The 21,749-nt window shown below is 42.1% G+C and overlaps 1 protein-coding gene across 3 annotated transcripts in view; it reads left to right on the top strand.

Annotated features, from left to right (window-relative positions):
* The window catches only part of lrp4 (low density lipoprotein receptor-related protein 4), a 131,491-nt gene that overhangs the window by 97,397 nt on the left and 12,345 nt on the right, over positions 1-21,749 (top strand). For all 3 annotated transcript variants that reach the window (XM_030414467.1, XM_030414468.1, XM_030414466.1), the window contains 18 exons: positions 148-273; positions 1,424-1,549; positions 2,450-2,584; positions 3,665-3,790; positions 4,284-4,514; positions 5,284-5,440; positions 6,044-6,261; positions 12,641-12,817; positions 14,714-14,839; positions 15,650-15,858; positions 16,298-16,379; positions 16,497-16,602; positions 16,706-16,907; positions 17,138-17,327; positions 19,048-19,179; positions 20,978-21,118; positions 21,200-21,286; positions 21,377-21,548. In XM_030414467.1, coding sequence (XP_030270327.1) covers positions 148-273; positions 1,424-1,549; positions 2,450-2,584; positions 3,665-3,790; positions 4,284-4,514; positions 5,284-5,440; positions 6,044-6,261; positions 12,641-12,817; positions 14,714-14,839; positions 15,650-15,858; positions 16,298-16,379; positions 16,497-16,602; positions 16,706-16,907; positions 17,138-17,327; positions 19,048-19,179; positions 20,978-21,118; positions 21,200-21,286; positions 21,377-21,548 — 2,743 coding nt within the window. The remainder of the gene's footprint in view (positions 1-147; positions 274-1,423; positions 1,550-2,449; positions 2,585-3,664; positions 3,791-4,283; positions 4,515-5,283; positions 5,441-6,043; positions 6,262-12,640; positions 12,818-14,713; positions 14,840-15,649; positions 15,859-16,297; positions 16,380-16,496; positions 16,603-16,705; positions 16,908-17,137; positions 17,328-19,047; positions 19,180-20,977; positions 21,119-21,199; positions 21,287-21,376; positions 21,549-21,749) is intronic.

The raw sequence follows: 21,749 nt of genomic DNA on the forward strand, positions 1-21,749 counted from the left end.
AATAATATTATAATAATAATATACATTTCTGTGTGTGTGTGTGTGTGTGTGTGTGTGTGTGTGTGTGTGTGTGTGTGTGTGTGTGTGTGTGTGTGTGTGTGTGTGTGTGTGTGTGTGTGTGTGTGTGTGTGTGTGTGTGTCCTGCAGCCACGTCCATGTGCACGGCCGAACAGTTCCGCTGTGGAACCGGACGCTGCGTCCGGTTGTCATGGAGATGTGATGGTGAGGACGACTGCTCCGACCACAGCGATGAAGAGGGCTGTGAGAAAACTGGTAAGACCGAAGTTTGTTGTCTTGTTTTCGGGGGCTAAATATAATATGAGCTTCAATTGTAGTCATGACAACTGCTCAGAACAGCCCTCCTCTACTGACTAACTCACTTTTCTGCTGAGAAACACAGTTGCTTTCAAACAATAGACTGATCTGTAAGGCAGTTCCTTCGCTGGTGGGAAAAGTAACCTCTGGACAAACCACTGATACTGGCTTCTATATTGAGATTGATGGAACAGTGCAGGCAACAGAGAGAAGTGGAAGATGGAAAGTTTTTACTTTATTTTGTACACAATCCACCTATACCCCGCGCCATATTGTAAAGGAGTTCCAGGAGCACCTCTTTTCCCTTAACATTCCAACTCAAAAGTTAATACATTTGTATTCAATCCATACAACAACCTTAACTATTTATTTCTGAGATTTCGTTCTCTACTGACTTGTTACAGCACTTCAATCATTGGTAATGAAATATTCCAATTCATGGTGTCGTTTTTATGGCTGCACATTTGCATCAAATCAGAATGTCTTTTGCATCATTTGACCATTTCAGTCTAGTTCGACCTTGACATTTTAGTCAAGAAGAGTCTCCAAGAGTTTGAGATAAGCTGTTCATCAGGAGTTACACGTAATGATGGACTTAGGTGGTAGAAGAGAGTTAATGGAAAATCAAAAATCCAATGGCTTTCATTAACATCGGTGTGTCATGTATGAGTAATAACAGTTTGAAAGTGAAGTGCAGAGTGGCAGACAAAGTAGCTATTCACACTATGTGTGTGTGGACCTGAAGTAAGAGGGGGAGAGTGTGGAGACAGTCGATTCAGACTCTATTTTGGACCAGTTCCAACTGTTGTCTGAATGGTCCTCTAAGGGGTAGAGTCAGGGGCTTTGATATGGATAAATCTATGACTATACATACAGTACTACACAGAATCAATATTGCATTATATTACAATTGTAACATAAGGAAAATGTTTTTTTGGTAACCAGAGAAGAATGTTTTAGCTAATCCTTTGAATTAAATGCAGAACATGTCGAAGAAGTGCTGTGTATTTCAAGTGCCAAACTGTCTAAAAAGGACTACTCCAACCGGAGATATTTAAGTTGACAGAGCTTGTTGTCTCATGGGATTTATCACCATGTCACCCCACAGAGAGTCCTCCATGTGCTCCTGATCAGTTCCAATGTGGGAATGGCCGCTGTATCGGTCAGAGGAAGGTGTGTAACGAGGTCAACGACTGCGGAGACGGGACTGACGAACACCCACACCATGACTGCCGTGAGTTGATAATACATCATCGCCTGTATTGCAGTGTGAGGGCTGAAAAGTAGAGCCTATTCTTTTCTTGAAACATGCACAGAATTTGAAGTAGCACTTACTCTAAAGGGACAGACTGCCATGACAATGTCATGATGACTGACCTGAAAATTAAACATAAGAGCGTCATTTGAGCATTCCATTTTAGTTTAATCTCAAGCTTGACAACTAGACAATAGCAGAAGGAACAAAGCATCTGAAGGAAGGTTTAGTCTATAATTATCTTTGTACACTGTCAAATGTAATGAGTGTTATTACTGCATTGTTACAAAAATCTTTTTCTTACCAGGGAGTTTTCGTATGTTTGACGGATTTATTACAGTGTAAAAGGTTTTTTTTCAACTGGGCACCATTAATGCTCTCAGCAAAACTTTAATACAATGTCCCAGGGATTTGGAACAATGGTAATAATTCTGTGCATTAAAAAGGAACACTCATGCTTTCCAAAATAGAAGTGACTCATAACTTTGTGCTATAGATTTCATACACTTTGGCCTTTACATTTGAATATGTTTGTGTAAAAGTAGAATTTTTGGCTTGGATGGGAAAAAAAAACACATCACAATGTATCTGTTGGTAGGCATATAAATGTTTGTCATGGGGAGATGGTGGCACTAGATGAAAGTTCAGGCTGTCACCATGATCATTTAGAACCACCCAGTGTGGATCGTGAACATTCAAACTAATTTTGATGACAGCCTGGAATGTGTTTGTTGAGGTTTCTCCTCTGCCTGGACCGGACAGCCCCCCCTGCTAAAATATTTCAGGGCTAAACCCCAGATGAGTCAGATGTGTGGCTGTATTTATACTGAATCAGCATGCTGTGTTTGTGTTCCTGTAATGTTTCTGTGTGGTGTGCAGGTCCGCGCTCCAGCGAGGGCAACTGCAACCAGAATAACGGAGGCTGCTCCCAGAAGTGTCAGATGGTCAGAGGACTGGTCCAGTGCACCTGTCACACTGGATACAGACTGATGGACGACGGCAAAGCCTGCCAGGGTACTACTGTGTGTGTGTGTGTGTGTGTGTGTGTGTGTGTGTGTGTGTGTGTGTGTGTGTGTGTGTGTGTGTGTGTGTGTGTGTGTGTGTGTGTGTGTGTGTGTGTGTGTGTGTGTTGCATGTCTGTGTGTGTGAGTCTGTACAAATCACTTCTTGGTATCAGTGTCTGCATTAAAAGTGAGTGAGCAGGCTGAGGGTGTTGATATTCATGACCTGTATAAAGTTTGACGATTGTTCAGCTGCTTCCTTGTGTTGAACATGCAATAGCTTCACTGACTTCTTAGATATGAGATTACTATAAAGTGATTCTCCATCTGTTGCTATGCTACTCATTCCTGCCACTTGGGAAATTAAGTGGTCAAGATTTTGTGAGTGGGTCTTGGGGAGTTGGGTAACATTAGTAACATGTGAAGATAAGGAGTCATATTATTAAGTTACTGAACCTTTGTTGCCAAAATTGAGCAGGCCAAGATAACATAGAAATCATAACTGATGAAGAAAATCAAGTCAGAAGTAAGCAAATTACCCTACTGAACAGTTTTGTTAGCAAAATATTGCAAAAACAAGTTAAAATAATAAAATATTAATAGGAAAAAAAATCTAACCCCTATTTTAGACACTATCTTTAAAATCCTAAATATGGCCAGGCATTGATTTTCAATGCTGCGCCTCACAGAGTTTATGTCTTCACACCTGTTTGTCTTCTTTTTCAGCAAAATGTTTCCAAAAAGTATGAACACATTTCCATGAAACTTCATTGAAAGTTTAGCTTTGGGCTGAGAAATTATTGATTAGGGTTTGGTTTGCACTGGAATCTGGGATTTCTGCCATGTGTCACAGAGAGACAATCAAATCTAATCGATACTTGTTTTCAGATTCTAAGGATCTATTTGCGAGGTCAAGAAATGCATTTGAAATTTAAAGGATGTATCAAGAAATTGAATGTGGCTGTTTCTTTTTTGTATCTTCCAGCCACCTCTGTGCACTTTGTCTTGAATTGATTTTTAACCCTGCAGGAGTTTGACGCCAACTTCTCTCTGTCCCTCCCCTCTTGTTCTCTGTCTTCGTGGTCCATTCCAGATGTGGACGAGTGTGCTGAAGAAGGCTACTGCAGCCAGGGCTGTACCAACACGGAGGGGGGGTTCCAGTGCTGGTGCGTTCAGGGCTACGAGCTCCGACCTGACAAGCGCAGCTGCAAAGCTCTGGGTAAAAACCACTGTACTGTATTTCAACCTTGACTCGGAACCACAGAGAGTTGCCGAGGTTTGACCTCCAATAAAAATACGGTTGCCTAGTGTTTATATTTGCTTCAGCAGTAACTGTATCCGTTCCTCTGCCCCGGGGTCGTCTTGGACTCGGAATGAGGTTGGCTCATTGGGAGGGTCTGGACTAGATTTAGATACACAGCGAAGGTAGACTGCAGGCCTGGTAAAGCAGCCCATCAATCTGCTGCAGACCAGAGTTAAACTCAGGTCAGGACTGTCTGTCAGGCAGCTGCCAGGAACCAGACCTTCACCTCCAGTGAGATTAATGCTCCCTGTTATTAAAGTGACCGTCGGTCCAAACTCAAACTTTTTTGTCTCTTACTGCTTTTGTTACTGTCCAATTTTCAACTCATTACATTTGGTCTGTCATTGTTTTCCTTTCCTCTTAAATTCACATCATCTCCTTCCTGTGTCCGTCTTTCATCCTCCTTCAGGTCCAGAGCCAGTGCTGCTGTTTGCCAACCGTATCGACATCCGTCAGGTTTTACCGCATCGCTCCGAATACACCCTGCTGCTCAACAACCTGGAAAATGCCATCGCTCTGGACTTCCACCACAGCCTAGAGTTAGTCTTCTGGTCGGATGTGACGCTGGACCGTATCATGAAGGCCAACCTCAACGGCTCCAATGTAGAGGAGGTTGTGTCCACCGGTCTGGAGAGCCCAGGTGGGTGCAGCAGCAGCCAATAGGACGTTGGTTCAAATTCAGGGCAACAGGCTCATTTATCTTTTATCCAATTTATTCAACTCTGCTGCTTTCTGTTCAACTATACTCTGCTCTCACTGACTTCATCCATCACCTTGCTAATTTGAGTTCAGCAGTATGACATCAATACTGCTCAAACTCAGTCTTTTTTTTTATTTGCTTCCTCTTTCTCTCATTTTCAGTCATTTTCAATTCAATGAAACCGTAACAGTTCATTGTGGGAAATACATTTAGTTGCTCGCCTTCTAAAAGTAACAAGTGAATCGATATAAATCTCATGTATCTCTGGAGTTGTTTCTAGCCACCCCCCCTAAAACTATCTAGCGAATGTGCTCTATTTGTTGTGTGTAAAGGAAGAGAAATTAAAAAAAACCTTTTTATTTCTTTTTTTTTTTTACGAGAGTTCTTGATAAACAACAGTTTCTCAAAGTATTTCAGTTCAGCAGATCTACATTTAGGATAGGTTGCCAGATAGTTGCTGTGATCAGGCCTCAGTGTTCTGTAGTCATCGTGGTAGATTGGTACCAATGTTCCCATCAAGCTCTCGTCATGTTTGCAATGCAAGGACTAGATAAAGAAAAAAAGTCTCTCTGTCTTCTTTTCTCACTCTCAGCTGTGCTTCATTAGTGGGATAAGTGAACATTTAAAAAAATAAGAGCACTAAGAAAAGAACAAAAAACATAAGGGGTTCCTCCTCAGACAAATTTAAACTGATTTTCCTCTTCTTTAGGTGGACTGGCCATAGACTGGATCCATGACAAATTGTACTGGACGGACTCTGGGACATCTCGTATCGAGGTGGCAAACCTGGATGGGACACATCGCAAGGTGCTGCTGTGGCAGAACATGGAGAAGCCCCGAGCCATTGCACTGCACCCCATAGAGGGGTACGAGTCCAAATGCATACACACACATGCGCACACACAAACTGTATAATTCACTGCAGATGGTTTCAAATTCACACACACTCGTATATACATATCCCCTCTGGATGTGTCCCAGTTGTAGTGTAGCAGAAGAGCAGGGATTAAAGTTTGGCAGCAAAGCAGTGCCCACGGGCGAGCATCTGTGTGGAACCAGTATTCCATGAAAGGGGCAGTAGCTAAGTTTGTTTTCATCCCCGGTTTCATATGTTGCAGTGGCAGAAGAGAGTTTCGGATGATGCCCCAGAGAAATTTTAAGCTGCAAAACTCATTCAGCTTATTAGGTAGCTCATTTGCATGGGATAATTGAAAAATATTTAAAAAAAAGAAGCTCTTTCCTCTGAGGCCGGTCACAACAGATGAGTGATGATAGAGGACATGAATGTCGAGGACAGAAGAGGCATTTTGTTATATCAGACATATGGTGTGACTTGAATCCTGACAACAATCTGTTTACCTCTAGACATTAGCGGACGCCATGAGATTCAGCTCATTCTGCTCAAACTGCTTCACTCCAGCACGTGTAAATGAGTGAACTAACCATGAATGTCCCACTTTCCTCCTCAGTAAGATCTACTGGACAGATTGGGGCAACACACCTCGCATCGAGTATGCCAACATGGACGGCTCCAACAGGCGGGTCATCGCAGACACACACCTGTTCTGGCCCAACGGCCTCACCATCGATTACGCCGGTCGCAGAATGTACTGGGTGGATGCCAAGCACCATGTCATCGAGAGAGCCGACCTGGATGGACGCAACCGCAAGGCCGTCATCAGCCACGGTAAACTCCCAGGTGTTATCTGTTTACTCTGGCTAGGGGTGGGTAAGGTGGATCAGTCCAACAATGACCCCACCTGTAATGAAGACATGCTTTTACACATCGGGACTTTGCAGTTACCTGTTTTAGCAATAAAGGTTCGAGGAAGCTGCAACTACTTTTAATGCCTACTGGAGATTATTCTACACACTGTTGAAAAATTTAAGAGGAAACACTACAAGATACATTGCCATTTTTTGACCATTTATGGTGACCAAAATCTAAAAAGAAAGAAGATGGTATATATACTTTTGAGTTACTGGAACCAACAATCAGTAAGAGGATTTGTAATTGATATAAATGCCAACATAAGCACTAATCATTTCTGGTATGTTGCGAAAAAGATGTTGAGATTTTGGCACTGTTTTGATTCTTTGTTCTTTGCCTGCCTTTGACAATCGAGTGAATTATTTTGCAGTGCAGGTGATTTCACAAGGTCAGCCTACTTTTATCTTTAGAGGATTTTAAGACATTATCAATAAGACAAAGTAGGATGACCTTGTCAACCTGAAACATGAAGATTTTGCAGTCTCATATCCAAAACCTCAGCATTGCTGACATTTTTCATCGAAAGCCCTGAGTGAGCAGGAGAGATGTGGTGCACAGAGGTCTGGATGGAGTTCAGATTCTCATTAAGTATCCCCCCCCTCACACACACACACACACAAGGGGATTGATATAAGATGTAGCACACTGAAACTGCTTCATTAAACCATGTGGAGTTAATCAATGCCATATTTCCATGAAAGAGCATACACATGTGCCTCCCAGTGAAATACACACACACACACACAGACAGCAGGCCATAAATGACAACATAAAGCTGTTTGTTCCTACACAGATGCCAGAGATTGTGTGTGTGCACTAAAAGTGGGGATCCAGCAGTTACAGATGTTAGCAGGCAGGGTGCTGATCACCCACTGGGGGTGGGTAAAAATATCGATTCATCAATGCATTGCAATATATTTTTTCCCAATTCAATATCGATTCATAAAATCCTCTGAATCGATTCGGGCAAGCGACCACCTGCTGTCCCTCGCCGGACCACTCGGTCCCCGCCTCCAGCAGCTGGAAGCGTCTCGCCCGCGACCTCGCTGGAGGGTCGGAGGATGATGCGCTGCGGAAACACCGTCGTAGCTGCGGAAGCGGGTAGCCGATGTCTGACGCACCGCTCTTTTGGAGACAGTTAACTCCCAGCGCAGCCGGTCTCACCCTGGCCAGTGCACCGTGCGCCCGTGAGTAGCACTCTCCTCCGGGGAGAGAGGGGGGGTCAGTATCAACGTTTACCCCTTCGCGTCTAGCCGGAGTGCGGAGGGACGGCGGTCATGTCTATGTTTATGTCAGACAAAAACGTACCATGCAGTCCCAGAAACAACTTTCTCAGCTTAACTATGGTTGCACTATTTTATAACTAAACACATGGAGTACCTTTGTTTACATTTCAATTCGAACTAGAACTTCCTAGAGGAAAGATTTATAATTTAAGATGACTTTTTTTAATTAAAAAATTGTCAACAGGTAATGAATTATTTATTACTACTTATTACTGAATTGATATCGAAGCATTTAAGTCAATATTGGATCAAATCGATATTGAATCGAATTGCGACCTAAAGAATCGAAATCGAAATCGAATCGAATCGTGAGGTTCTTAACAATACCCAGCCCTATCACCCACAAACACACACTCTGGGCTGCTTCTGAGACCTCAAGATCTGTTTCTCAGGTTTTGTCTGGTAGTTTTTGTTTCCTGCTGCAGTTGTCCTGTTCATGTTTCTCAGTCAGCAAACCAGCAGCCAGCAGGACGCACTGGTTACTGCTGGTTGGTGGTGTGACGATTTAGTTCAGCAGTCATACTGGGGCTGGGCAATGAAAGCAACATAATGACAACAGAACAGGTTGTCATGCTGGCTTGCGAGGATCAGAGGCTGAACAGCGATGAAAACACTTTGTCAAGGCAGGTTGGCAGCAGTCTGTTGTTTCAACTTTGGAAAATTAATGCAAAACTGTGAAACTAACAGCCACAGATTGTTTAACTAAAACGGGTGTTTTCAAGGTGAATAAATCAGTTTGCATTGGCCACAAAAGGGCATGTGAATCAGGAATTTTGGAGTAATACTATTTTTCACTGTGAGTGCAAGTTTCAGCTGACGGTCTAGCTTCCAATTTGGGACAGTTTATTTCTGATGAAGTGAAAAAAAAGAGTGTGGAAGCACATCGGTGGCCAAGAAGAGTGTTTAAGAGTGTGAAAAGGGAGAGGGACAGGGGAAATGTTTGATGACGGTGTGTGTGTGTCTGTGCGTGTGCCATCAGCCCTGTGAGCTCTCCTTAATGATGTGTGCTCTCAGGATAAAAGGCTGTAATTGGCCCTGTCCTTCCTCCACAGCCTCTGTTTGCTCAGACAACACACAGGACAAATGGGATGTGTGTGTCTGTGTGTGTGTGTGTGTGTGTGTGTGTGTGTGTGTGTGTGTGTGTGTGTGTGTGTGTGTCTGTGTGTGTGTGTGTCTGTGTGAGTGTGTTCATAGTTACATTCTGAGCTGCTGTGAACGAGAATGTTAACGAGTGTCTGTCTCCCTACACCTATAGTTTCCTTTGTGCACGCGTGTGTGTGAGTGTGTGCGCATGTGTGAGCTAGCTGGATGTGTGCCAGCTCCTCTGTTACTGGAGCCGGACAGCAGACAGGTGTTACGGATAACGCCACTATCCAGTCTGCACACCTGTGCAGCTTGAGGTGGGGGACAGGAAGAGAAGGGGCTGTGTGTGTTTCTCTTTGTGTGCATAGATATGATCATAGTGTGCGTCTGTCAGAGGACAAAAGTTGTGTGCTGCAGTAATCTGTCTGCTGCATGATGATGCATTGGACAGTCAGCCCTATGGGAGTCAATGACGATGAACCAATGAAACGATGCCCCCCTGTGGACAACAGCTCAGCTCACAGGTCATGACATGATGGCTTGAGTTTCACTATGATGCAAAGACGTTGCGCGCACAGTAATACGTTAGACGCTAGAGGAAAACTAATTGCCACAGTGAAACAGGTTCTTCCTCTCGAGAGCATAAATGTACTAAATATCATCTTGTATATCTTGTATATATCTTGTATTACAGCATTACATTTGGACTAGGATTCATCCATCTTGGATTTCCACAACATGTGGATTGTCTGACACAGTCCTCTCTGATACTACCACTAGGATTCACCAATTCTGAACTTTTTTGAAGTCTACATACAGTGGCTTGAAAATGGATGTGGTGGATCCCAAAATTCTTTCAAAGGAAATGTTTGGTCATGGCATCCCAGGCCACCCGACCCCCAATATGCCATGCATTTACAGTATGTACAGATGCTTTAAGTTAAGATTTATTGACAGATTCTGATTCTTGATCACCAACAGGTGCTCTGATTTTGGGAACAGACAATACCATAATAAACAGACCACTAGAAAATGATGAGTATCCATATTACACAAGCAACAACAAACACAATTGTGCAGATTTAAAAAATATATACATTCTTAATGTGATGAAACGTTATTTTAGAAATGCACTATAATTCTAAGATTGACATTATAAATCTTGCAGTGTGCTTGGCCCTTCCAAAAGGAAGAAACTTGTGGTTTATTAATTATTTATTGAATGGTTTATTGATATAAGTTTTATATCAACTTTGAGTGCACATGTTGTGTTTTTTAATATGAATAATTCCTTGGTACTTCCTCAAATGCTTAACCATTTATATATATATTTTTTTAACAAATGTAAAATCTCATCCACACCCAACATTTTGGATGTTTCTCATCTTTGAGATGCTGCTATGTGTTGTGTTGCCGATGACCACCGAGAGAAAGTGTGACAGATTCAGACGAGGCGTGAAAGGACCGGGAGGTGCCACATGTAGATTAAAGGGGACATTACTGAGAAGGCTGGGTGGGACGTTTGATGCCCTGTCTGCCTGCAGCTGCTCCTCCAGCTGTCCCGGAAAAAAGTGAGCAGGAGGGGTGGGCTGTGGGCGCACAGACGACAGGGGAGAAGGTGACCGTATCAAAACCAGGCGCCTCGTGGCTGGCGATGACTCAGAGGAAGGAAGAGGGTGCACTGTTGTCTCCCTCATGTTAGGATAAGATCAGAAAACACACATATGCAGCCACTATCACCTCACACACACCTGGATCTTGTCTGAGGAGGAGGAAAATGCTACTGAACTGGTCACACATTCACACTAATGACAGTTAATCTCGTATACCTAAAACTCTCACAATATCATGTCTATGGCATGATGCTTGTATCGAAATTAACCTTTAAACTTGCAGGTTGTCAGTGTAGGTGCAAGTCATTGTTCTGTGTCCCCAACTCTCATCTGTCATGCTTGCTCAGTGCTCTGAAAGCAGAGATAACTTGTAATGAAAATACAAACAAAACAAAACCATCAACCAGTTTGCATAGTGTTTCCATCTCCTCCAAAACTTGTCAAGACTTCAAAGTCAAATCAGACATCCACATCTCTTTTGGGGGAAAAGTCGATGATGTCCACCTTCAAGACATGGGATCAGAGCTATTACAGGTTAAGATATTGCAAACAGTGCTTGTCAGTGCTCTCTAGTGGTCAAACTGTCTACATGTTTTTGGTATTTCTGTACTGCAGTTTCTTATTACCGATCAACCAACATGTGCTGGTACTGATATGACTCCAATAAGAAAGAAACCGCTTTTAATTTAACAAAGACATGGGGTTTTAGGAAACACACAGCCTTTGTTTCAACTGACCTTACGTTCTGCCGGACCACATGGGCTTTAATCAAGTAGTTTGTTGCTCATAAAACATAGAAATAGATTAAAATGCTCAAAATGTTGTCTCATTGAGCTTACACTAAAGCTTACTCTGATGTTCATGGCTCATTATCATTCTGGTCTCTCTCTACTTTTAGCCATTTACCACTTGACATTTATGCTGTGCTGTAAAACACTGTCATTAAATGAGAAGCGCTGTTTTTAAAAGCCCTGCGCCAGCACGCTTGCCGCACCACCACCACCACGGCTCTGTGGAGCAGCAGGAATCACTTTTTCCATCCATTTGGCCCTCTCATCTCACCGGTTGTGCAGCTCCTTCAGCAAAGGAGGATTAAGCTGGAGAGAGAAAGGGAACGTTAATTTGTCCGAGTGTGGAGGAGTCACCCTGAACAGATGTTACCAATGGAGACAAAACTGTGAGGAGTTCCCTGTTGGACATGTTAGTACTGAGGCCAGGGTTCCACTGATAATGGGCCGTGAACACTGAAACTGACAAGGAACAAAGACAAAAGTAGTCATAGACTCAAAGCCTTAATGCAAATTTCTAATGCAGCCTATAATTTAAAGGCAATTACACTTATTTTTGCAATCTTGCTTCTTACCATAGTAGACAAGCTTTTACATCAGCAGAGTATTACTTGCCAGACAGAACAACAAATTAAAGATTGATGTGTTGTGTTTCATTTGTGTGTCTTCTCACTGGTTTGAAGTTGGAAGGCAATGACAGATCAAGCTGTACTTTTCTAACTTTTCTAATTGCTCATTTAGTCTCTAATATTTGAAAGAAATTCTGTTCTTGGGATGGTTAAAGAAATGCTTTAAGACAACAGGGCCACTGAAAAAGTCAGTCATTTACTAGTTAGGCTAAGAGAAATCAACAGACACTACACCTCTCTAATTAAAACTAAACTTCTAAGATTGGTGTTGGATTGGAGAACACAAACTGTTAACACACATTATAAGTGGTAGGACAATTCTAGAAATGTTGCTGTTCTTCACTTTAAAAACTCCCACCAATTTATTCAAATCTACAAAATGTTTTGATGACCAGGATAAGAACTTAACAAAAACCTGTCCATTATCAGTCTGACCCGCTTTGGGGTCTGTTCTTGATCTTGCTTTCAGATACTGGACAAAAAAGTCACGTTACTTAAGGAACAGTCTCTGCTTTTGGCTGCTCCAGCCTCAACTTAACCAGCTACAGGCCAAAGAGAGGCGGAGTAATTGAAAGCAGCTCTAAATGTGGACGATATGACATCAGCCAAGCCCACAGCGCTGAATTGGAGGATGTTTAGAGAGCTCTGGTGGAACGAACAAGCCAAATGTAGCTTTGGATCTTTCCATCTTTGAATTAATGTCCACACAAACTCCACATAATCGTCATTATTTGCTCATTATAAAGGTGCCAAACTTAACGCCTGTGTTTGTTTACTTTGAAGATTACTCCCTTTGAGAAAACAGCTCATTGTTTCTTGAAAACTTCTCGTTGCTGCTTTTATTAGACACTTCATCAGGCTTTTCCTCTGAAATCTCTGACTCTCTCTTTCTGTAGGCCTGCCACACCCGTTTGCCATCACAGTGTTTGAGGACAGCCTCTACTGGACCGACTGGCACACCAAGAGCATCAACAGTGCTAATAAATTCACTGGCAAGAACCAGGAGATTATCCGCAACAAGCTGCACTTCCCCATGGACATACACACCCTGCACCCCCAGAGGCAGCCTGCAGGTTGGTTCACAGATGTGCTAAATTTTACATTTAAAGTTAATTAGAGTACATATCTTGAGTGTGAGGAGTCGGTACCCCCTGTGGGAAAATGGAGAGACAGATGGGAGCTAAATGAAGGTGGGATTGTAAGGTTTTTGGAGGCTGTTTCACCACAGAACATGTTTTCTTCTTTTAATAAGTTTCATCAAAGGCTGTGTTGTTTTGAACATATTTTTTTTCTGTCATTGTTATTAAAAGACAGAAAAGTCAAAAACAGGGATGTGAATCAGGACAAACAAAAAGATCACAATGAAAGAATTCCATACATCTTCTGACCAACAGTCCGAAGAAAGTCCGGCTGTGCAGTAAATGGACAAAGGGCAGGGGAGAGATATTTTATTGTTCATAAGAAAAGGGGATAACTGGTGCTTGTCACCCATGAGGCTTTGAGACTCCTCATATGGTCATTTGTTAAGCCCACATCCTGTCAAATCTGTTTGTGATTGGGTGAATTTATTAAAAGTGAATTCTGGGTGAGAACAATGAACCCATTTTCGAAAACATCTAAATGTGTAGCCTGGAGCTGCAGAAGACTTTGCTCAGCATTTTCCTTTCCTGCCTGCAGTATAACAACAAAACATCAAACACAAACTCAAATTGGGTTGTGGGTGAAAGATGAGTCGAGGACAGACATAAAAACCAGGAACCCCCAGTGCACACAGAAGTGAAGACTTTTCCCACACGGTGGCAAACCTAGAGATGATGGAATGATTTGTTGCTCTAGTGTTAGACCCTGTGGTGAACTGACCAGCTGAGGTGTTTTATCAGCATGACGGCAAAGAATTGTGTTCTTTGCTAACAAACGTTGTTGAACTTGACTTCTGGCCAGGCGAAAGCTTTGGTTATCGTGCTGATAAAGATTGTAACACTCCAGTACTAATACAAACTCTGAGCTGCCTCTGTGTCGGCAGATGGAGGTCAGGCGCTGCTCCTTTTTGTTTTGATTGCGATTTATTGAGACGTGTGAGTTCATGTCTGAGTGGAACAGAGTTAAACTCACACTGTGACATTTAGAAGAACAAAAGAGTACAGCTCTGCAGTCCATGTGTAGTTCATAGAAAATCTTATTTCCAATATGAAATCTCCCACTTCATAGCTAAAGGGACTGTTCAACATTTTGGGAAATATGCAAGTTAGATGCTTCAAAAAGCAAGTTAAACGATTTAAAACTACATTATACACACGCATTTTAAGATTTATTTGGAAATACCTGAAGAATCACCTGAAGCTGCCCAGATGTATTTCTATATTGGGATTTTCTCACATATAACATGCCATATGCCCACTTGATCTCTTACCACTTATGCAGTAATAAAGACTTTACAATCTGTGTATAACGAGCTCTGTAGGTTCTGGATAATAAACCTCAAAGCTGTAACATACTTCCTATATGGGGTCTCCTTTTTCTGAAAATGAAGCAGAGAAAAAGGCTAGCTCGTCCATCTCTGAAGCTTACTTGTTAACATGTTATACCTCGGTTGGTTGTGGTCCAAAAAGACACAAAATACCACTTATTTCAGTTTAAAGAAAACATTTTACAAATCTTATCTTCCACTAAATTCCTTGCAATATAAAATGGAGACCATGTATGGAATGGGTTTCACCATGTCGTAATAATTACTACATCCTTAAATTTCAGCAATGAAATCAATGTGCAAAATGTCATAATAGAAAGTAAGGATGGGCACGCAGCATTTCAGTTTTAATTGCAAAGTAGAGAGGCAGATAGAAACATGGAGATCAACCATGTCCCTAGTTGATAAAAACAAATAATAATAAAAAAAAAATGTAAAACTTCAAAATGTTTCAAAAATAAATCATCACATACTGAGCTGCGATTCTCTGTGTCTCCTGTAGGTGGCAGGAACCGCTGTGGCACCAACAACGGAGGCTGCAGCCACCTGTGTCTTCCCAGCAACAAGACGTTCACCTGTGCCTGTCCCACCGGCTTCAAGAAGGTGGACCACTTCAACTGTGCTGACGGTGAGTTTCTCAAAACTTGCACCTTTAATATATGTCTTACATGAGTGGATGTTACATATTTATTGATCTGAAAACAGAAATTTTGGCCTGTTACCGCCTGACCATTTTTGAAGGCATTAAGATACAACAAGTTGTTTTTAGGGTTTACAACAGACACACGCAACCCTGTTGGTGTCTTGGCCGTTGAATGTATTTTTTTTTTAATGACCTACGATAAATTATTAACAGAATATTTTTTTTAAACTTCTGAATCTTAGTTATTTCTTTACTGTGTCTTATAAAGCTTGAGAGTTAAAAAGAAAACGCTGAGCAGTAGTTTAATGTGCATGCCAGATTTAACTGATTTAACAGTCAGTGTTTAGAAACCAAATGCAACCCACACGTTGTTGTCAGAGGAAACAACATTTGAGAGTAAAAATGTGCATGCACAGGATTACAAGACACCCACTCAAGTGAGATTTCATCCAAAGGAAACTTGAAACCAGTTAAATTACATTTTACAGTTCAGTACGGCTAAAGAAGTACTGAACTAAAGTGGATTAGTTGTTGTTAATGAATCCTTCACTTAAGTTGACAACACTGAAAATGATACAAACCTTGCACACTCTGCATTTATAAAACCATCTACATTGTATTACTGACATTCTAGATAATGAAGCTAGATGAAGGGTTATGATTTATGAATTTAATCAGTTATTTTTTCCGTTAAGGGCTGTTAGTTGTCTGTGTGTTAGTGCTGTTTTGTTGTGTTCACTGTTGACCCACTGTTAAACCTAGAAGACTGACAGAAGACCTTTGGTCTTTAATCAGGTCTTGACAAGTTCCTGCTTTTTGCCCGAAGGACGGACATCCGACGAGTCAGCTTCGACACAGAGGACATGTCCGATGATGTCATCCCTCTGGCTGACGTGCGCAATGCCGTTGCGCTGGACTGGGATGCCAAAGACGGCTACATCTACTGGACAGATGTCACCACTGACTCCATCAACAGAGCACTGTGGAGCGGCGCCAAGCAGGAGGTCAGTAACACCTTCAATATGACTGAATTCAACACTTAAAGCCCATCATTTCTCATCTGTCTTACACTGAAGGGAGAGGAGCAGCAGCAGATGACAGCAGGATTTATGCAATACTGCCACCTAGTGGGGTTGATTTGAAAGTGCAACAATCACTAATTCTCTGGTGAAGTTGGTGTAAATGTAGAGTTTAGTTGATCTGTGTCAGGTTCAGTTCACTTTGTTTTCCACAGTGCACACAGAAAAAACACAAAATTTGGCAGATGTTATTGTGTTTGTCTGTCTCTGCTTTATGAATAATTACCAAATATTATCTGTCTATCTGTATTTGTAAGTATGGGTCTAAACCTTTCTAAGAGCTAAAAGTTTCCATATGTAACTTTAGGCTGCATAGAAATCATAATGAGAGAATTCAGATCTTTGTCGTTGCTGTTCTTGCTAGGTGGTGGTGGACACCAGTTTGGAAAGCCCAGCAGGTTTGGCAATTGACTGGGTGACCAGCAAGCTCTACTGGACCGATGCTGGTAGACAGTTTCATTTTACATACTGCCATATAAAATCATATTTCTGACACTGTATCTACAATCTCCTGCATGGCAGTGTGTGTACTTTGATCTCATTTTGTGTCTTGGGTTTTCTAGGTACGGATCGTATCGAAGTTTCTAATGCCGATGGCAGCATGAGGACTGTCCTGATATGGGAGAACCTGGACCGGCCCAGGGACATTGTTGTCGACCCGATCGGAGGGTGAGATAATTGAGAGTGTTTAAGATGTAACTTATAAACCATCAACTTCACATGGCACTCATTTATACATTATTTCTCATTCATTTTATATTATTTACTGTAGTTTCATGTACTGGACCGACTGGGGTGCTAACCCAAAGATTGAGCGAGCTGGAATGGACGCCTCCAGTCGTATTGTCATCATCTCATCCAATCTGACGTGGCCAAATGGGCTCGCCATTGACTACGAGACCAAACGCCTTTACTGGGCCGATGCTGGCATGAAGACCATTGAATTCGGCAACTTTGATGGTTCTGACCGACAGGTACTGTAATGGCTGTGTTTATGATGTACCTACCCTATAATCCCCCATAAAGTTTTAATGCTGTTTTCTTTAAACTTAAACATCAGAAACAATATTATTAGTAGTTTGTAAGCATCAGTTGTCCGAGATTCCTAGTTTTTCTAGATTTAAACTTCATTCGGAACCAACAATATAAACAGATGTTTAGGAATGTGTACAGATGACCTGAACTCGACTGTTTTTGCACACAGGTTTTAATTGGCAGCCAGCTACCTCACCCCTTTGGCCTGACTGTACATGAGGACAAGCTGTACTGGACAGACTGGCAGTCAAAGAGCATCCAGAGTGCTGACAAGCTCACTGGCCTGGGCCGACACACACTGGCTGAAAACCTGGAGAATCTCATGGACATTCACATGTTCCACCGACTACGTGAGACAGGTCAGTGTGCATCCACCTACTATATCACATCTGGAACTTACATGTAGGTTGCAGTAAGCAAGTAGTAAGAAAGCAATTCATTTGTTAATGTTTTGTCTCCGTGCTGCAACATATTGGCTCTGAAATGGATGAATTAATGACTTTCAGCTGCAATTTGCAGATGTCTACTCTCTATGCAATTTTCGAGCAGAGGCCTAGAAAATTGGCTTGGGGCTCCCTGTAAGACCCAAATATAGAACAAAAATAAATACATTTTTTTTTACCCTTCAGATGTTGTTGTAGGAGGCCTCTGATGCAGAAATGAATGAGTTTTAAAAAAAAAAAATTTAAGTTTTTAGTGAAATGTTGTAATATTGCGACATTGGGCTTAGTTCATAAAAAAAAAGTGTAGTAGTGAAAGTCCCAAAAACAGTTCTTGTTCTCTGTAAAGCAAAGGCGAACATCACACTTGCTGCATTGCGTGTTAGGCAGGCGCACCTGCCTGGCTGTTCCCACGTGATGAATTCCCCAATGTTTTCCAGGCAGACAATACTGTCTGCTTATTCTAAGTCGCTTTGGACAAAAGCATCTGCTAAATGCTCTAAATGTAAATGGCTTAGCCTATGCTCTCTACTTATCATGCTAAAAGAAATGTGCAGCCCTATCACCAGCCATTTAGTCACACAAAACTGCTTGTTATGCTCTCTAATTATCATACTAAAAGGAACCCCCACCCCCACTTACATCCACACCAAACATTCAGGAACATTTTCACCTTTCCCAGAACTGAATTGTTTGTTGATAAAACTTTTAAATCAGTCAAATTTGACCAGAACACAACACAAGGGTAGTATGTATACTGTCCATGTATAAAGTGTAGTGTAGTGGAGGGAATACAACCTTTACAACCTGTGCCTACTGCAACACGCCTGCTATTTTGACTACCACACTCACCCAGTGTTGTAGAATTGCAACAAATATGTAACGAGCTCTAATTGAAATTTGATGAATCTATTCCACAATAACTACATATGTGTTCTAGACATTGTAATGACAACAAAAAAATGTCAAAGACATTTTACTTACTTGAATCTGATGAATTTAGTCCAATGAAACAAAGAGATGTTGTTCGAAGGAAACCTTGAGAGGTTGTGTGAGTTCATGGCCATTAGGCGGGACTTATAAAGAAATGTACTATCCAATAGCATCGTGAGACTGAACAATAGGACCCAATGACTATGTAAATGTGGTAAAAAATAATATAAGATATAAAAATGTTTTTTAGGATGGCTAAAGGTAACGTTGTAAAATTACAACAAGGGGTCTTACAGGGTTAAGAAGAAAACATGTGCCACTGTTCTTATACCTATGAGCTACACTTAGAACTTGTCTTGTTGGACTTGTGTAGTCTCTTGTGACTGAGGAAAAAATCTCCTCCTGTCACTGCTTCTCTCAGAGCTCGGATCCCGTGTCTCTGCTGACACTGTGAGGACTACAGGTAAACTGAACCCAGACCACTGGCTGAGGGGACAGAGAGCCTCAGGCTCAAACTGAAACCTCACTGATCTCCCTGTTATGTGGGGCTCTCCTGTGTTCCCTGAAGGGTTTCACTGTCTCTATCTGCAAGTTGTGTGTCTGTTTTGTTTGCCCCAAATTCTTTTATTCTCTCCCTGCCTCTGAGCTGACCTAGAAAGTCAGGAGGGTGTGTGAGTCGAGTCTGTTTGTGTGTTTCCGTCTGCAGTGCATAACCCGTGTTTGGTGAATAATGGAGGCTGCAGCCACCTGTGTCTCCTGGCTCCTGCTCCCAAAGCCTCCAGCTGTGCATGTCCCACCGGGATCAACCTGCAGACTGATGGAAAGACCTGCACGCCTGGTAAATAACAATCTCTATTTACATTTCACAAACATTTGACCCAAAAAATAAGAATGGAATGAGCATCACACAGCAGTTTTCATGTTTTTCCAATGTCTGCTGAAGATAAACACTCATAAATGTGTTCAGAGATCTTATTAAGAGTAGATCTTGACACATCAAATTTAGAATTGGAATTGATTAACCAAAATTCAAAGTCATATAGACTAAAAACACTGGAGCTTTGATCCCAAATCTACAGTAACTAGGGATGGGAATTGATAAGAATTTAACGATTACAATTCCATTATCGATATTGCTTATCGATCAGATTTCTTATCGATTCTCTTATCGTTTCTCATTGGGTGAGAGAATAGGTATGAATTTCTTTGTTTGTATTAACTCCATTTCATATCTGATCAGAAGACGAAGCACAGAGTATACACAAATTATGTGTAGCAACCTCAGAACAAACCTAAAAGTAGGTGAGCTACTTCTCAAAGTAAAGTGCAGGGACCCATAGCCTAGGGGTAGTGTTTCTCAACCAGTATGCCATGGCATGCTAGTGTAGAGCTTAGATTGGGCCTAAAAAATCAAGCCCGACCCTAGCCTGGCCAGCCCGATACACTAACTCTAATTATGAGTTGTTGTCACTGCCCACTTGTTTAAAATGATTCCATACCTCCGACTTTCCTCAAAACTTGCTCAAAGTTAATACTACTATTTAAATTTTTTTTATTACATCTTCAAGCTCCATGTTGCATTTAAGCTACACAATTAGTGATGCCGGTAACGCGTTACTCTAAATCTGACCACTCTTTTCAGTAACAAGTAATCTAACGCATTAATATTTCCAAAACAGTGATCAGATTGAAGTTACTTATTCAAGTCACTGTGTGTTACCATTATTTTTGTAATTTTCCATATAAAAAATATATATTTTCGCTTTCTTCTTGCGTCTCGGGGAGTGATGTCACGTATGCCACAAGTCACGTTTTCAGCACGAGGACAACTCACGTGTACCACACGCAGCGACACAAACAAGCCCGAGGTTTGGGTCGGGCTCGGGCAGAGAATCTAAACTCTACGCTAGTATGTTCCTTGACAGATTATCAAGAGTGCCTTACCTGAGCAACCCTGCCTCTGTGAATGGAATAGCTAGAGTTGCACGAGAGCTGCTGCAGCCTCCGAGCCAGCCAGACTCCGGCCGTCAACATCATCTAAATTTGATGGACAATGACAATGGAGATTATTCGGTAGTAAAAGTTTACACATTGAAATGGCGCTCACATTAACTAAGTAGACAGAGCCCGGTCTGCCTGGAGAGTTTAAAGTTACCTTCGGCATTAATAACAGATGGCATCCCGTTAACTCTGCTGCTGGTTGTCTCACTTGCGTTGCTAAGTAGTAGTGTATCAATACGCAACAGTCCTGCAAATGAATTGCTGTGTGGCCAATTGTTTCTGCATACTGGAGGTAGTTCCCCCCTTTGTTGAAATGGAAACTTTACAAGTATTGCAAGTGACCTTATTGTCGTCTTTTCACGTGAAATATAACCAAACTTTAGAGCGCTTCTGCCTCGACGCCATGTTTGCTGTGCTCTGAACCAAAACAACGCAGCGTGTGTGTGACGTCACGACACATTTGCAACGAGCGGAACCGATAAGCAGAATCCTTAAGCAGGCACGCTAACTATTCCAAGGAATCGACTCACTGGGCACCGGTTCTGAAGGAGACCAGTCCACTTCCATATTGTGGTCTGTAGCAGGAATGGAAGATGTGACAAATTCCTTGAAAAGTGTCTTCTCTGTGTGTGCAGGGATGAGCAGCTTCCTGGTCTTTGCACGGAGGACAGACATCAGGATGGTTTCTTTGGATATCCCCTATTTTGCTGACGTTGTTCTGGCCGTCAATAGCTCAATGAAAAACACCATTGCCATTGGGGTCGACCCCAAAGAAGGTATGTCTGCTCAAAATGTCTTTGTTTTTTGTACGTTTGAGATGTAGAAGTTCTTACTCATGTATCTGGCGCCTCCTGCAGGAAAAGTCTATTGGTCTGACAGCACGCTGAAGAAAATCAGCAGAGCCAGCATTGACGGAAAAGCACATGAAGACATCATATCTACAGGTGAGGAGGATCTCTTACATGTATGATGCTTATTAACTGCACACGTTCACAGTGTCATGACTCCAACTCGGTCTCTGTGTCTATTTGAAGGCTTAATGACAACTGATGGCCTGGCGGTGGATGCCGTTGGCAGGAAGATCTACTGGACAGACACCGGAACCAATCGCATTGAGGTGGCTAACCTGGACGGCTCCATGAGGAAAGTCCTCGTCTGGCAAAACCTGGACAGCCCTCGGGCCATCGCCCTCTACCACGAGATGGGGTGAGGCTGCTGGGGCCTGATCGCTTTTTCGAGCGTAGTATTTTTATTGTCATCAGAGAGTGTTTTCATCCTCCATGCTAGCTGTAGTTCAACATAGTGGAACATATTTTGCTGTCCTCACTGCTAATGATTGTACACAATCAGATTTCTGATTGTTTACCAAATCACGTCTTAACATTTGCTGATCTCATGACCGTCGAC

This window comes from Sparus aurata, chromosome 4, assembly GCF_900880675.1.
Source record: "Sparus aurata chromosome 4, fSpaAur1.1, whole genome shotgun sequence".
In the NCBI taxonomy this organism is placed as follows: domain Eukaryota; kingdom Metazoa; phylum Chordata; class Actinopteri; order Spariformes; family Sparidae; genus Sparus; species Sparus aurata.